Source organism: Entelurus aequoreus, linkage group LG18, assembly GCF_033978785.1.
Source record: "Entelurus aequoreus isolate RoL-2023_Sb linkage group LG18, RoL_Eaeq_v1.1, whole genome shotgun sequence".
Classification (NCBI taxonomy): Eukaryota; Metazoa; Chordata; class Actinopteri; order Syngnathiformes; family Syngnathidae; genus Entelurus; species Entelurus aequoreus.
In genome coordinates, this window is record NC_084748.1 from 28,951,494 (window position 1) to 28,969,887 (window position 18,394).

The window sequence follows — 18,394 nt, forward strand, 5'->3', positions numbered from 1 at the left end:
ATTTAGAGGATTGTGGCAATCGACATACACTTTCTTAATAGGCCACAAACAACGTTTTGCTTACAATAGCATTTATTGTACAGCGTATGAACATTAAGTACAATTGCACAATCTTCTTGTACAGCGTATGAATATTAGGTACATTTGCACAATCTAAAATCCATTCACCTGAGTAGCTTTCAAAAATACTTTATGTAAAACACCCATAATCTTGCTTTTGAGATTTAATTGCTGGGGTTTTTAAAGCATAAAGTGGACCATAGGACTTTATGGGAGATGCTAACCATATTATAGTCAGTTGAATCATAGGGAACTCATTGACACATTTAGAAATGTTAACCCCCAAGTTTTACTGTTGGATATAAGAATACATTTGTTTTGTGGTTTTTATTACCTAATTTTTACTTAACTGTTTTATTTTTTTAATTTTAGTCTCCAAATCAAAATATACTTAGTTTCTCTGCCAACTATGATAACACGAATTCAAAAGAACACATCCAGTAGCAAATAATGCTAATTGGATTAATATTAGCATTGTATTATGTAACATAAGAGATAATACCTCAGGAGACGTGCTCGCTGTTCAAAGTCGGGCCCTGGGGTGGACCACTCATCTGTGCATCAGTTGATCGTCTCTGCGCTGCTGACTTGTCTCCACTCAAGATGATCTACCGCTGGCTGGTTAGACTGTCCGCCCTGGGATCGGTAGGTCATGAGTTCAAACCCCGGCCGAGTCATACCAAAGACTATAAAAACAGGACCCATTACCTCCCTGACTCAGCATCAAGGGTTGGAATTGGGGGTTAAATCACCAAACATGATTCCTGGGCACGGCCACTGCTGCTGCTCACTGTTCCCCTCACCTCCCAGGGGGGTGAGGGTGATTGGTCAAATGCAGAGGTTAATCTCACCACACCTAGTGTGTGTGACAATCATTGGTACTTTAACTTTAACTTGCCCCGCTGCCTTGTGGGTTATAGGGAAGACAAAAGGCTAGGGGAGCACACCCTGAGAGAAAAGCAAGTGCTGGTAGGCGCACCATAGGCGGTTTTCCGACAGACCGGAGCTCCTGCAGCTGTGAGGAGGTGCAGGTTGTCCTGGGTTTCCCTTGCCACCGGGTACAGCGAAGAAGTGACGTTGGAGTCTGCGCGTCTCCCTCGTCGAAAAAGACCTCAACGGCGGAGTGGGCGGATGATGGTTGCATAGAAGCTCCACAACGATCACAAAGGCGGAAGAAGGCTGCAGCAAAGATGGGCCCCCAATTGTCTTGGTCTCCATGCCATTGGACCCTGGCCTTCTCTTTGCCAAGGACAATGTGGTGGTTGTCTGTGCACCAGTCTCCCCGCTTTAAAATATTTCACGCACAGGCGTTCTCCTGAAGGCAATCCCACCAACAGGACAATAATACTCGTTTCGAGTGATCGCCGACGACGAACTTTAACTAGATCCACTTGACATCTATTGCACCGGTCGCCCAGGGGTGGGAGTCCCACATCTGCGGTGCCCTCCAAGGTTTCTCATTGTATCCCATTGGGTTGAGTTTTTTCTTGCCCTGATGCATGTCGTTGTGGCTTGTGCAGCCATACTTGCCAACCTTGAGACCTCCGAATTCTGGAGATAGGGGAGGGGGGTGGTTTGAGGTGGGCGGGGTTTGGTGGTAGCGGGGATTAGTGATGGGTCCGGCAACACCGATGCATCGGCGCATGTGTCGAGCTCATAGAGCAAAACCCTGTGTCGGTGCGCGTACCGCTTTTAGAAAGTCACGTAACCGATCATGAGCTGTTTCAGTACCGATACGCGAACTGTGTCGCACTGACGCCTCCCCTGTGCCCTGTGAGCGGGTCTTTTCTACAGCCGGAGAAATAATAACTAAGAAAACTGGGAATAACTGGGAAAAACAGTTTTTTTCTAAATAAAAATGTGTAAAAAAATAAAAAAATCCCAGTCCACAAGCATCCTTATTCACAACACGTTCTCTTAGATTTCCATGTTATGATACATGTTCACATTATTTATTGACTGTATCTAAAAAAGATAAAAATATATTTTTATTTAAATGAAGATATGAAATAATCCTAAATGAAATACAATGACTTGGTTTATATTATTGTATATACTAGGTCATAAAATCAGTGTCAGTTGAGTCGGTCCATAGGTTGCCTGTAGGGATTTTTAATGTCCAGCAGATGTCAGTATTTAGTGACACAGTATCGACACAGTATCAATACAGTTTTGCAATGTGTCGAAACGCTTCATGACGCCTCATCAACCCATCACTAGCGGGGGTATATATTGTAGTGTCCCGGAAAAGTTAGAGCTGCAAGGGGTTCTGGGTATTTGTTCTGTTGTGTTTATGTTGTGTTACGGTGCAGATGTTCTCCCGAAATGTGTTTGTCATTCTTGTTTGGTGTGGGTTCACAGTGTGGCGCATATTTGAAACAGTGTTAAAGTTGTTTATACGGTCACCCTCAGTGTGACCTGTATGGCTGTTGATCAAGTATGTCTTGCATTACCTTGTGTGTGTGTTATGTAAAAGTTGCATGTATTATCTGACTAGGCTGGCACGCTGTTAGTATGGAGGAAAAGCGGACACTAAAGGCAGTGCCATTAAAGGCCTACTGAAATGAATTTTTTTTATTTAAACGGGGATAGCAGATCTATTCTATGTGTCATACTTGATCATTTCGCGATATTGCCATATTTTTGCTGAAAGGATTTAGTATAGAACAACGACGATAAAGATTGCAACTTTTGGTATCTGATAAAAAAAAGGCTTGCACCTACCGGAAGTAGCGTGACGTAGTCAGTTGAACATATACGCAAAGTTCCCTATTGTTTACAATGATGGCCGCATGAAGTGAGAGAGATTCGGACCGAGAAAGCGACAATTTCCCCATTAATTTGAGCGAGGATGAAAGATTTGTGGATGAGTAAAGTGCAAGTGAAGGACTAGTGGGGAGTTGAAGCTATTCAGATAGGGAAGATGCTGTGAGAGCCGGGGGTGACCTGATATTCAGCTGGGAATGACTACAACAGTAAATAAACACAAGACATATATATACTCTATTAGCCACAACACAACCAGGCTTATATTTAATATGCCACAAATTAATCCTGCATAAAAACACCTGCGTGTTTGTTATGCTAGCTCCTAGCTCCTCTGCTAGCTCCTAGCTCCATAGAACACGCCAATACAATTCAAACACCTGATCAACACACACAATCACTCAGCCCAAAAGACCGTTTACCTAACCCAAGGTTCATAAAGCTTATATATTTTTAAAAAGTTACGTACGTCACGTGACGCGCACATACGGTCAAGTTATCGAATGTTTAGCAGCCAAGGCTGCATACTCACGGTACCTGATATTCAGCTGGGAATGACTACAACAGTAAATAAACACAAGACATATATATACTCTATTAGCCACAACACAACCAGGCTTATATTTAATATGCCACAAATTAATCCTGCATAATAACACCTGCGTGTTTGTTATGCTAGCTCCTAGCTCCTCTGCTAGCTCCTAGCTCCATAGAACACGCCAATACAATTCAAACACCTGATCAACACACACAATCACTCAGCCCAAAAGACCGTTCACCTAACCCAAGGTTCATAAAACTTATATATTTTTTAAAAGTTACGTACGTGACGCGCACGTACGGTACGGTATGTGTTATGCTAGCTCCTAGCTCCTCTGCTAGCTCCTAGCTCCATAGAACACGCCAATACAATTCAAACACATGATCAACACACACAATCTCTCAGCCCAAAAGACCGTTCACCTAACCCAAGGTTCATAAAGCTTATATATTTTAAAAAAGTTACGTACATACGCAAAAAAAAGCCAAAGCTGCATACTCACAGTAGCACGTCTGCGTCTTTGTCATCCAAATCAAAGTAATCCTGGTAAGAGTCTGTGTTGTCCCAGTTCTCTACAGGCGTCTGTGTATCCAAATCAAAAGTCCTCCTGGTTAGAGTCTCTGTTATCCGAGTTCTTCCATCTTGACTGCATCTTTCGGGAATGTAAACAAAGAAGCGCCGGTTGTGTACTGTTGTGGCTGACTACGTTCGAAAAATACGTCCATTTCGCACCGACAACTTTCTTCTTTGCTTGCTCTGCATCCTTCTCCATAATGCAATGAACATGATTGAAACAGATTCACGAACACAGATGTCCAGAATACTGTGGAATTATGAAATGAAAACAGAGCTTTTTCGTATCGGCTTCAATGTGGAAGGCATACCCGTGTTCGCCGGGCTACGTCACGCGCATACGTCATCCTCAGAGGCGTTTCGAACCGGAAGTTTAGCGGCAAATTTAAAATGTCACTTTATAAGTTAACCCGGCCGTATTGGCATGTGTTATAATGTTAAGATTTCATCATTGATATATAAACTATCAGACTGCGTGGTCGGTAGTAGTGGGTTTCAGTAGGCCTTTAAGGCACGCCCCCAATTTTATTGTCCGGGTGGAAATCGGGAGAAATGTTGCCCCGGGAGATTTTCGGGAGGGGCACTGAAATTTGGGAGTCTCCCGGGAAAATCGGGAGGGTTGGCAAGCATGTGTGCAGTAGTGATGGGTCCGACAACACCGATGCATCAGCGCATGCGTCGAGCTCATAGAGCAAAACCCTGTGTCGGTGCGCGTACCGCTTTTAGAAAGTCACGTGACCGATCATGAGCTGTTTCGGTCACGTGACCGATACGCGAACTGTGTTGCACTGACGCCTCCTCTGTGCTCTGTGAGCGGGTCTTTTCTACAGCCGGAGAAATAATAACTAAGAAGAGAAATCGTCTAAAATTTAATACGTTGGCAAAACTGTTTTTTTTTTCAATAACAATGTGTAAAAAAAAAAAAAAAAAATTCCCAGTCCACAAGCATCCTCATTCACAACACGTTCTCTTAGATTTCCATGTTATGATACATGTTCACATTATTTATTGACTGTATCTAAAAAAAGATACAAATATATTTTTATTTAAATAAAGATATGAAATAATCCTAAATAAAATACAATGACTTGGTTAATATATATATATATATATATATATATATATATATATATATATATATATATATATATATATATATATATATATATACAATATATATTATTCTATTGTAATATTTTTCTATTTTGTTTCCATTTATACCCCCATTATTTACTTTTTACTTTTTAAATTCGATCTCAATTTTGTACACTGCTGCTGGAATTTTAATTGTCCTGAGGGAACTCTCCTGAAGGAATCAATAAAGTACTATCTATCTATCTATTGTATATACTAGGTCAGTGGTTCTCAACCTTTTTTCAGTGATGTACCCCCTGTGAACATTTTTTTAATTCATGTACCCCCTAATCAGAGCAAAGCATTTTTGGTTGAAAAAAAGACAGCACTATGTCATCAGTTTCTGATTTATTAAATTGTGTAACAGTGCAAAATATTGCTCATTTGTTGTGGTCTTTCTTGAACTATTTGGAAAAAAAGATATAAAAATAACTACAAACTTGTTGAAAAATAAACAAGTGATTCAATTATAAATAAAGATTTATACACATACAAGTAATCATCAACTTAAAGTGCCCTCTTTGGGGATTGTAATAGAGATCCATCTGGATTCATGAACTTAATTCTAAACATTTCTTCACAAAAAAAGAAATCTTTAACATCAATATTTATGGAACATGTCCACAAAAAATCTAGCTGTCAACACTGAATCATTGTTGCATTTCTTTTCACAGTTCTTTTGGACAGACATTTAAAAAAAAATCTCACGTACCCCTTGACATACCTTCAAGTACCCCCAGGGGTACACGTACCCCCATTTGAGAACCACTGTACTAGGTCATAAAATCAGTGTCAGTTGAGTCGGTCCATAGGTTGCCTGTAGGGATTTTTAATGTCCAGCAGATGTCAGTATTTAGTGACACAGTCCCGACACAGTATCAATACAGTTTTGCAATGTGTCGAAACGCTTCATGACGCCTCATCAACCCATCACTAGTGTGCAGCCCTTTGAGACACTCGTGATTTAGGGCTATGTAAATAAACTTTGATTGATGATTGATTTAGCTGAAATTAGAAAAAATAAATAAATAAATGTTTTACTAAATCTGTTTTATTGCTTCATTTCGTTTGTTTTTGTTTTTTTATTTATTTTTAGATAGTATTAATGTTTACATAACATTTTTTTTTCGCGTTGAAATGATTGCAAATGATTGCGTAATATGGCCAGGAGAGAGAAGGGGCGCGGCTACGTCTGACACTGACAGCGTCGCTCCCGCCTCCCGTGCGTCTGACGTCACCCGACGTCGAACGGGACTGTTTGTTCTGGATTTGGGGCGAGGAAGGTCCGCGAGCGCTGACAACCGACTCAGTTAGGTATAAATAAGCATTTACGTGCCGGCATGGGTGACACTGGCGTGTCGGGCGACTCCGTATAGGCCGCGGGGGCTTTAATAAACGCTTTATAAGGCTTCATCGTCGGGGTTATTTCGCGCGCTGTCAGAGTGCGCCTCGGCATGAGCTGTCTGCGCGGGCCTCGCACCGGCGCGGCCACACTAGTGTGAATGTCTCTATTAAAGCTAACATGGCGTTATTGCGCATATTGTTGATCGTCTCTCTACCGCTTCAAGCGTACACTCAGCCTGTCTTGGAGCCATTTGTTAGTGTGTGTGTGTTAAGCCGCCGCTAGTGCTAAAAGCAGCTAGCTTCCTCGGCTGTTTGTTTGTAGCGTCTCTTCTCCCCTCCCGTAGGCCGTATTCGTGACATAACTTACGTACTCCAGGCTGCGTAGCCGGGCATCAATGGCGCGGGGGGAGCCGTGCGGAACCCGGCGTACTTCGCTTTCCTGAATACCAAACCTGGTCTTGGTTCGTATTCTGAAAGGCGCTTTACGCCCGGAGTTGACACTTGCTGAGGAAACATGGCGACGTGCTGTCATGGAAGGTTAGCAAAGGCATAATTGTATCACATTGCATGTTTTCATCGTCTTTTTTGGCTTACACAACTCAGTTACGGTATACTAACCATTTCTAACTTCCCACGTTGGTTGTTTTGTTGTAGACGAAGGTAAAGTATAGCCCAAGAGCTGCCATTAGCCACGTCGGGTACATTAGCTTTCGGTTAAGTCTCTTTGATGTGTTTTTTTGGAATAACGTCGCAAAGGGTGTCTGCGAGTTAAATATCAACACTTGTCACTATGACTTTAGGACAGACTGTTATTGTATGAGGTAATTTCCTCAATGAACATGTATCTATGCAGTGATATTGTAGTAAAGCACCGGTGTCCAAAGTCCTCTCCGGGGGTCATTTACAGCCCACAGCTATCTGTTTTCCGTAGTCCAACCCAATAAAATGGGCTTTCAGCAACAAACTTGACTCTTTAGCACAGGGGTGCCCACACTTTTTCTGCAGGCGAGCTACTTTTCAATTGATCAAGTCGTGGGGATGTACCTCATTCATATATATAATTTATATTTACTTGTTTATGAAATATGTTTTTGTTAACAAGTTAAAGGTGTTTAATGATAATGCAAGCATGTTTAACACATATAGTTAATATTGTTAACAAGTTAAAGGTGTTTAATGATAATACAAGCATGTTTAATACATAGTTGATATTGTTAACAAGTTAAAGGTGTTTAAAGATAATACAAGCATGTTTAACACATATAGTTAATATTGTTAACAAGTTAAAGGTGTTTAAAGATAATGCAAGCATGTTTAACACATATAGTTAATATTGTTAACAAGTTAAAGGTGTTTAAAGATAATGCAAGCATGTTTAACACATATAGTTAATATTGTTAACAAGTTAAAGGTGTTTAAAGATAATACAAGCATGTTTAACACATATAGTTAATATTGTTAACAAGTTAAAGGTGTTAAAAGATAATGCAAGCATGTTTAACACATATAGTTAATATTGTTAACAAGTTAAAGGTGTTTAAAGATAATACAAGCATGTTTAACACATATAGTTAATATTGTTTACAAGTTAAAGGTGTTTAAAGATAATACAATCATGTCTATCTTTAGGCCCAAATTTGGCAACTTCGATAAACACAGCTGTTAATGTGTAGTAACTAGGGATGTGACGATATCAAAATGTCACGGTTCGATATTGTCCTGCTATTAAGACCACGGTATGATGTTATTTTACTATATGTCCAAATAAAGACTTAAAACGCCATAATATGTAAAATAAAGTAGCAGGAATGTTTGGGATGAACACACTGTAATTGAACACAAACATAATGCTCAAATGTTCTAATCATATGGTAAATGGGTTATACTTGTATAGCGCTTTTCTACCTTCAAGGTACTCAAAGCGCTTTGACACTATTTCCACATTCACCCATTCACACACACGTTCATACACTGATGGCGGGAGCTGCCATGCAAGGCACTAACCACGACCTATCAGTAGCAAGGGTGAAGTGTCTTGCTAAAGGACACAACGGACGTGACTAGGTTGGTAGAAGCTGGGGATCGAACCAGGAACCTTCAGGTTGTTGGCACGGCCACTCTCCCAGCCACACCACGCCGTCCCCAACAACGAAAAAAAGTAATGTTTAAGTGCAAAGAATAGTACAGAAACGGCCAATGTTATGAGCAAATTAAAAAAAAACTTACATGTGAGTGTATTTAAACTGACAACGTAAACATTGTGTGTAATAAGTGTAATCCAATACTGTTCAGTATAGCTTCTTTCAACTTTTATTTTCTGAGGAGCAGTGTATGCTTTGATATCCATCCATCCATATAGCTTCTTTCAACTTTTATTTTCTGAGGATCAGTGTATGCTTTGATATCCATCCATCCATTTTCTTCCACTTGTCCCTTTCGGGGTTGCGGGGGGTGCTGGAGCCTTTGATATCAGTTTGGAAAATGGAGTTTCTCAGAAAAGTTACCTCACAATTTAACTTTTTTAATGTAAATGCCTCAAATTGTTGTTAAGCCTCTCTGGCTCCAAATTTATTTTCCCTCGCGGCGGTGCGCTGTGACCGAGTCTGTTTTAGCTTGGAACGCTCAAGACTTACTGCCTCCGCCAAAGAGGATATGTTTTCGCCAGGGTTTGTTTGTCTGTCTGTTCGTATTACGGTGGTCTATCAATCAATCAATGTTTATTTATATAGCCCTAAATCACAAAAGTCTCAAAGGGCTGCACAAGCCACAACGACATCCTCGGCACAGAGTGTTGAGTTGCAAAAAGTTAGCAGACATCCATTCTTTAATTTCATTAAGACATGCCTCCAGCTGACTACAATCCGCCGTGTTGGTCAGCTTTAGGGGCATGTAGAGTTGGGTGTCATCAGCATAACAGTCTAGTCTAAAATGTATGCGTAACATAAAAAAACTAACTCTTTGGACTTACTTATTTACAAAAGGAATATTAGTACAAGTTACCGTGTTGCTAATACAGCCAGTTGTGGCAACATACACGGGTGCCGGGCTGGCAATCCTGCGCAGAGGATTCTGGGAGACGTTTATTTCAAACCAGCCAACGCAAAAGCACCAGGAAGAACTACACTCACCAAGTTTTTGTTTGACACCGTCATGGCATTATTGTGAACATATGGAGAGGCAATAACGCAGTATCTACAATACCTTTACATACCTAGTAGTAACAAATAAATGTTGTGTTAGAGTGCAGTACTTGTTCTTGGAAGTATACTAAAAATAATTATACAAAACAGTCTAGGTATGAGTATTAACAAAAGTAGTCAAGTTTTATTGACTTAACTGTTATACTTCTACCCTGAGTTAGAGTGGATACGTGTTCTCGGCTGAGATGTAGGATTTTCCTGAAAGTATATGTACCTGTTAAACTACTTTGGGTTGACATAGTGTCTTGTTTGTTAGATACATATATTAGAATTAGGTTACGATCACACTGCAGGGTGATTCATGTTTTTTTGTCAAATCCAATATTTTTAGTGGCTGTTCACATTACAAAAAAAAAAGTGATCGGCAACACTGAATTGTGAATAGTGGGTGAATGTGAGTGTGAATGTTTGTCTGTCTATCTGTGTTGGCCCTGTGATGAGGTGGCAACTTGTCCAGGGTGTACCCCACCTTCCGCCCAAGTGCAGCTGGGATAGGCTCCAGCACCCCCGCGGCCCGAGAGGAACAAGCGGTAGAAAATGGATGGAGGGATTTATAATGTGAATGCAATCTGACCCACATGCGAAAATGACGTCATGACGTTACACGCACTGCATGAAGTAAAAATGTCTTCAGCTCTAGTCGGTCTCAGTACTGGCGCATTTGTGGCAATTTCAAGGATTTTGTGCAATCAAAGTCAACATTTTCTGAACCAAATTATTGTGCGTAGAGGATTATGCAGGAAGAGGACACGCATTTTGGCTTGTGCAGTTTTACGGGATAATTTGCTTCGATGTCTGCATGAAGAGCGTGCGTGTCTGTGGGCGAGGATTGGTGGAACTTTTACGTGAGTTCCGAAAACATTATTTTCACCTGTTTTCTGATCCGTTGTCAACTATTTATTTTGTAACTGTTTATTTTGGTGAATAATTATGACACTTATTGCTTTTTGATGACGCCCTGGTCGGATGAATGCAACCTGAGCGTGGAAGCGTTCACATTAAGGATGCATCGCATATTTATCTGATTTATATCCACATACGAAAGAGGCCCGAGTCGGATATTAAACATTCAGAATTGCACTGTTCACACGGATACAGGTCGCATATGGGCAAAGAAATTTGAATTGACCTGCAGTGTGAACAAGGCCCTAGTCAAGAGTTCAGGCCACCTTGAGCCAAGCTGATACAAGGAACTAAACATAAAAAAAACCAACACATTTCCTTGTAACATTTAGTATTATTTGTTATAGTTTAACTTGTCTTAATTTCCTTTCACCCTTGTTGTCTGTTAGGGTGACTTCCCACTCACTGTTGTGGTTTTCACCTCCCCAGTGAGCGTGTTGCTGCCTCCTCAAATACGACATGACCGCACAAGAGATTTAAGTAACGGCAGAAACGGCAACAAACATGTAAGTTTCCAGGAACTTTTTCTTCATTTTAAAAATTCCTTTTTGCGGCCAAAAATCTTCCGTATTGAAAAAGCCATATTTCTTGGTTTGTTGTTTAGTAACTGAAGTGCAGAACGTTTCAGGCTTTGTTTGTGTAAAGGTGGAAGGTAGACATGCCATAGTCTTACGTATAACTGCCCCACATAAGCAGCTTCCATTGTGTCCTTTTATTGTAAGTTTCTGTGTAATAATGCTGTGCAGCAGAATTACCTTTTCTTCTTCTTATGTTCTATTTATTTTAGTTATTTATTTTTTATCGTGCTCTGTTTGTGTTGTGTTGTGTTTGCTCGGTTCTCGTATTTTCTTTTAACCTGCCCATTGTACAGCACTTTGGCTACCCCTGTGGTAAATTTTAAATGTGCTTTATAAATAAAGTTTATTTGATTTGATTCTTCAGGCAATGGTAGTGGTCAGCCCACAAGGTATGTTTGAGGCCTTACTATGAGGCATAGGCATTACATTTGCCATGCTGATGTCTATTTTGTTTGTTGTATTTTCTAGAGCTGTCCCGATATGAATCGTGGGATAGGATCAGGGAAGATATTTGCAATTTCTAATTAGTCAGCGATAGGGCTGGGCGATATATCGAATATACTCGATATATCGCGGGTTTGTCTCTGCGATGTAGAAAATGACTATTTCGTGAGTATTCAAGTATACGTTCTCACTCAGTTGCTTTTAGCTGCAAGCATTACACTACAGGCTTTTCTCACTCTTTCTTGTCTCTCCTCACAGAGAGATAAAACAAGCACACCTTGTTACATACGTCACATACTGTCGCACGCGCAACGTCATACGCCCTCGCCGAGCAGAGAGGCAGCGGCATAGGTAAAGTTAGCTGTGGCAGGTGGTGCTAGTGGTAATACGAGAGAAAGAAAGATGCGAATCTGGTAACTAAGGCTGCAGCTAACGATGATTTTTCTATCGATTAATCTATAGATTATTTTTTTCGATTAATCTGTTAATCTATAGATTATTTTTTTCGATTAATCTATAGATTATTTTTCCTTTTACCGATTTTTTTTTAAAATTTAAAATGAAGATGAAAAAATAAATGTAGGCCAGTTTTTTCAAAAGGCATGGCTTTTATTTACAAAAAAAAAAAGTATGGCCACTCAGTCAACATTGACAACAACATGACAAAATATTCTGTAACAATGTAAACATTTAAAACTTTTAACATTTAACAAAATTAAAAGTAGCTTATTTGCATTTTTAATGTGCAAATATAAAAGTAAACATCCAGTGCAAATCTTAATATTCTGCAATAGTATAAGCATTTCAAAAGTAAAAGTATTGCTTATTTTTTATGACGGATATATATATATATATATGGGGACGGCGTGGCGAAGTTGGTAGCGTGGCCGTGTCAGCAATCGGAGGGTTGCTGGTTACTGGGATTCAATCCCCACCTTCTACCATCCTAGTCACGTCTGTTGTGTCCTTGGGCAAGACACTTCACCCTTGCTCCTGATGGCTGCTGGTTAGAGCCTTGCATGGCAGCTCCCGCCATCAGTGTGTGAATGTGTGTGTGAATGGGTGAATGTGGAAATACTGTCAAAGCGCTTTGAGTACCTTGAAGGTAAAAAAGCGCTATACAAGTACAACCCATTTATCATTTATTTATTTTGCTTTAAAATGTGCAAAAATAAAGATAAACATCCAATACAAAAAAGTGCAAAACGAAATATTCTGTAACAACAGTGTAAACATTTCAACAAAAGTGAAAGTATTGCTTATTTGCTAAAATGTGCAAAAATAAAGATAAACATCCAATACAAAAAAGTGCCAATCTAAATATTCTGGAGCTCTGTAAACATTAAGTATTGCTTTTAAAATGTGCAAAATAAACATCCAGTCCAACACAGTACACAATAACCAATTCTACTCATTCCAGTGAGTGACTAACAGTTGTAATGAAGAAAGGTTAGCATGTCTACATGTTCTGAGGTGATGCTGCTTCTTTTCTTGTTTACAATATTCCCAGCAGCTGAAAATAGGCGCTCAGAAGGGGTCGATGTGGCTGGAACTGAGAGGTAATTAGCCTTCACCTCAAGCCAGGACTGCGAGCGAGCTGAGCTGCAGTTTAAGTTTCTAGAAGGTCAACGGGCTCATAGTGATGTTACTAGTAGTTGACTGGGAGGTGTTTATTATCATTTGGGGAGAGTCCGCTGCCTGATGCTCACCTGCTAAACACCTATCTGCTCGACGCTGAAGCGCTGACTACATGCGCTCTGAATACGCACTGCTGATTGGCTGTTAACGCTCTGAATACGCACTGCTGATTGGCTGTTAGCGCTTTCTGTGTACCAATCAGATGGTTGTGTGGGTGGGACAATGCTGCGTGCTGAGACAGAGGCAGAAGGAGCAAAGCAGCTTGTTAAGACTTTAGCTTTAGCTTAGAAACTCGTTCGGTACACCCCCGTACCGAACCGAATGCCCCGTACCGAAACGGTTCAATACAAAACACGTACCGTTACACCCCTAGCAGATACAAATGACACATTCATGTTTTTGTGTAATGATGACAACGTATGCTCACGCGGACGATTGACTAGTTGATGGTTGATGGTTTTCTTTTCAAATGTTTGTTCATAGCCGTTGTGCTGCTATGATAGGCCATTTCCGCTCGACACAGTGTGCATACAACAACATTATTAGGCCGTGTATTGAAATACTCCCACACTTTTGACGACTTTTGGCGTGCTTTTTCCCCCTCGCTCGCACCGTCTGCTTTGCGCTCCGCCATGACGGTAGTGTGACGTAAATATGCGACGCGTCGACGCACAAAAGCGGCGTCGACGTATTTACGTAACCGATGACGTCGACTATGTCGACGTGTCGTTTCAACCTTACTGGTAACAAATGGAGGAAGAATAATTAATTCCCAAGACGGCGTGGCGAAGTTGGGAGAGTGGCCGTGCCAGCAATCTGAGGGTTACTGGTTCAATCCCCACCTTCTACCATCCTAGTCACGTCCGTTGTGTCCTTGAGCAAGACACTTCACCCTTGCTCCTGATGGGCCTGGTTAGCGCCGTGCATGGCAGCTCCCGCCATCAGTGTGTGAATGTGTGTGTGTGAATGGGTGAATGTGGAAATAGTGTCAAAGCGCTTTGAGTTCCTTAAAAAGGTAGAAAAGCGCTATACAAGTACAACCCATTTACCATTTAAGAAAAACAGCACGGGGTCCATCGTCTGGCGGTGGTTTGGCTTCAAGCGGAAAGATGTTGAACAGACAACAGTAATATGTAAAGTATGCGGCAAAAGCGTTGCTACAAAAAGTAGCAGCACTACTAATTTGTAACACCATTTGAAAAGTCACCCGCTAGACAATAAGGAGTGCTTGAAACTCCGCATGTCAACATCTGCGGCTGGTGCCACACCCAACAAAATGCCGAAGCAACCAGCACTGACCCAATTGAGCCTGACGTCTTCCATTTCCAGATCAACACTGTATGACAAAAATAGTCAACAACAGACGGAGATAACGTCCCCAGGAACCTACCACATAGCAAAGGACATACACTATTTGATTTCTTATTATGCAGCTAATTTTTATTTTACAGTTTTTGAAATATCTTGTGTGACATCATGCACAAAAGTGCACTTTATTTGTTTTAAAATACTGTAGTGGCATTATGTACAAAAAGTGCACTTTAATTTAGTGTTTTTTTAAAATGTCATCTTAGTGACATTATGCACTAATAGCTTGTTTTTAAATGTCTCTGACAATCTTGCACTTTCTGTTTTGAAATTACATGAATATTTGTGCCACTGCTTAATAACTGTTTACAGTTTTGGTAAATTGACTTAATTGTGATTTCCCTCTCTGCATAAAAGTTTAAAATGAGCATATATTAATGCAGTATGAACAAGAATGTTTTAATGTAGACACATAGAATCATCATACTGGTGTGATTATATGCATCAAGTGTTAATTCAAGGCTAAGGCAAAATATCGAGATATGTATCGTGACATGGCCTAAAAATATCGAGATATTAATAAAAGGCCATATCGCCCAGCCCTAGTCAGCGATCTTCACTGCAGCTGTATCCCAGTGTATACATGGCTATAAAATGTACTCACGTGAAGCATTCCTTCAAAAGAGATGAACACTCAGTGAGACATTTCCAAATTCATTGTTACACATACAAGAGTTGCATGAATTCCAGGAGTGTGCTTGTCTCGTTAGAAGACTTGCTTAAAATAGTGTAATGATTCCAAGATACTAATCTTTGCCACCATGGCGGAAAATAAACTAAATTTCTTCCATGTACATTATCACTGGAGGAGTAAAGGAAAAGGAATGGCTAAGCAAGCTGTAAAGGTACACACACTGCAGGACGACACAAGAGGCTAACCGCTAAATCTTGCATGTAAAGTAGTGGTGATGGATCCAGATGCCAATACTATCGATACCCAGTATGATTTAATGTTGTAAACAATATTAAAATGATTTAATTGATATGTTTTTATTTTTTTATTTTTTTTAAAAAAGTAACAAAATAATAAGTCTCTGGATACAGAAAGACTTTAAGGGGAAAACCCAACTGAATTAAAGGGGACCCAATTAGGGATATTTCAATCTGTGTTTTATGTTGTTGATTCAGATAACGATCATCCGAGATTGGCTGATGCCAATACCGATAACATGTATTAACAGTAAAAAAAACAACATGTCTTTATTTATGGTGAGAGCTGGACTATTGTGGCAAAAATAATATTCACCAGTGTTTTAATTGATATTGAAATCACGATTAATAACACGATTATTCCTTAATTTGAAAACATGAGTATTTATTGTACCACCAAAACTCAACTTAAAATATGATTTAAAAGAACAACAAATATAAATTAGTAACAAACAAACAAGTAAAATAATAATAATATTCCAGCCATTTATCATCTTCCGCTTATCTGAGGTCGGTTCGCGGGGGCAGCAGCCTCCCAGACTTCTCTCCCCATCCACTTTGTCTAGCTCATCCTGAGGGATCCCAAAGTGTTCCCAGGCCAGCTGGGAGACCGTCTCCCCTACGAAATACAATGATAATAATAGTAAAAACAATAAATTCAAATAACAGCAATATGAAAAAACAATAAAATTCAGTTTTGCTGTTTACATTCCGTTTTTTACACTTTTTTTTAAAGGCCTACTGAAACCCACTACTACCGACCACGCAGTCTGATAGTTTATATATCAATGATGAAATCTTAACTTTGCAACACATGCCAATACGGCCGGGTTAACTTTTAAAGTGCAATTTTAAATTTCCCGCCAAACTTCCGGTTGAAAAAGCCTTTGGCGGATGACGTATGCGCGTGACGTAGCCCGGGGAACAGAGGTATGCCTTCCCCATTGAATACAATACAAAAAAGCTCTGTTTTCATTTCATAATTCCACAGTATTCTGGACATCTGTGTTGGTGAATCTTTTGCAATTTGTTTAATGAACAATGGAAGCTGCAAAGAAGAACGTTGTAGGTGGGATCGGTGTATTAGCGGCTGGCTGTAGCAACACAACAAGGACTACTTACTTGGATAGCAGACGCGCTAGCCGATGCTAGCCGCCCACACCGCACGGATGATCGGGTGAAGTCCTTCGTCGCGCCGTCGATCGCTGGAACGCAGGTGAGCACGGGTGTTGATGAGCAGAGCTGATGAGGGCTGGCTGGCGTAGGTGGAGCGCTAATGTTTTTATCATAGCTCTGTGAGGTCCGGTTGCTAAGTTGCTAAGTTAGCCTTAGCGTCGTTAGCAACAGCATTGTTAAGCTTTGCCAGGCTGAGATCTATTAACCGTGTAGTTACATGTACATGGTTTAATAGTATTGTTGATCTTCTGTCTATCCTTCCAGTCAGGGATTTATTTATTTTGTTTCTATCTGCATTTGAGACAGATGCTATCACGTTAGCCCATGCTAAAGAGCGTCGTCGATGTACTGCCGTGGAGATAAAAGGCACTGTGAATGTCCATTTCTCGTTCTCGACTCTCATTTTCAAGAGGATATAGTATCCGAGGTGGTTTAAAATACAAATCCGTGATCCACAATAGAAAAAGGAGAGAGTGTGGAATCCAATGAGCCAGCCTGTACCTAAGTTACGGTCAGAGCGGAAAAAAAATATGCATTTCACTGCATTCTAGTCCGTCACTCTAACGTTCCTCATCCACAAATCTTTCATCCTCGCTCAAATTAATGGGGTAATCGTCGCTTTCTCGCTCCGAATAGCTCTAGCTGCGTTGAAAACAATAGGAAAATATGAGGGAGTGAACAACTGACAACGTCACGCTACTTCCGGTAGGGGCAAGGTTTTTTTTTATCAGAGACCAAAAGTTGCGAAGGTTATCGACGTTGTTCTATACTAAATCCTTTCAGCAAAAATATGGCAATATCGCAAAATGATCAAGTATGACACATAGAATGGATCTGCTATCCCCGTTTAAATAAAAAAAATTCATTTCAGTAGGCCTTTAATCACAATTGAGTGGGCACTTTTTGTGTCATAAATACAATTTTATAAAATGTTTTTCAATTATATGCAAAACTATTTACGTTCAGTAGTTCTATACATCTTAGGACAATTTTGAGCAGTATATTAAGTCAAAACATAATAATTTTGTAAATGTATCATTAAGGGCTTCAAGTAAATTACACTTATGTAAAGTACTTTTTTTGAAAAAAAATGTTTTGTTTGCACACACAAGACCAATTGATGCGCTCAGAGCTGTTATAGTAAAGGGGCGAAATGTGCTGCTGTTCTGAGCTTGACAAGTTCGGAGATGACTTGGACATGGCTGTTGAAAAAGAGAGAGGGACAGAGAGAGCCTCCCAAGTTGCGACTGCTGTCTTGTTTGTACGTTGATCTTACATCAATGATGTCGTTCACAACAACACAAGCAGATGAGATGTGTTGTGTGTATGGATTGTTCTTGCCGGCTTTAGATTTGTAGTTAGTGGCTGTTTTCAAGTGACAACAATTGTTTGAGTAAAACAAAATCAGTTAAGGCTTGCACAATTTTGAGAAAAAACTCAATCGCGATTTTTCTCTCCAAGATTGCGATTCGATTTGCGATTCTTGTATTTTATACATAGAAATGTAAAAAACTGTGAAAATAACGAGTGAAGGGAAGACATGTTACTTTTAGACTGTCAATCAAAATGATCACGGTTATTTTTTTCATATCATTCAATCTACCGTAATTTCCGGACTATAAGCCGCTACTTTTTCCCCTCGTTCTGGTCCCTGCGGCTTATACAAGGGTGCGGCTTATTTACGGCCTGTTCTTCTTCGACACGGACGAAGAGGATTTCGGTGGTTTTAGTACGCAGGA

The 18,394-nt window shown here is 40.2% G+C and overlaps 1 protein-coding gene across 13 annotated transcripts in view; it reads left to right on the forward strand.

Moving 5' to 3' along the window:
* Nucleotides 1-6,257: 6,257 nt before the first annotated feature.
* The window catches only part of LOC133633989 (bromodomain-containing protein 4-like), a 37,424-nt gene continuing 25,287 nt past the window's right edge, over nucleotides 6,258-18,394 (forward strand). For 2 of the 13 annotated variants that reach the window (XM_062026861.1, XM_062026862.1), the window contains exon 1: nucleotides 6,795-6,955. In XM_062026861.1, the coding sequence (XP_061882845.1) occupies nucleotides 6,933-6,955 (23 nt within the window). In that variant the 5' untranslated portion in view covers nucleotides 6,795-6,932. Of the gene's footprint in view, nucleotides 6,389-6,794; nucleotides 6,956-10,910; nucleotides 11,028-18,394 lie in introns of those variants that run through there. The other 11 variants (XM_062026865.1, XM_062026866.1, XM_062026867.1 and 8 more) reach the window with 10 other exon arrangements.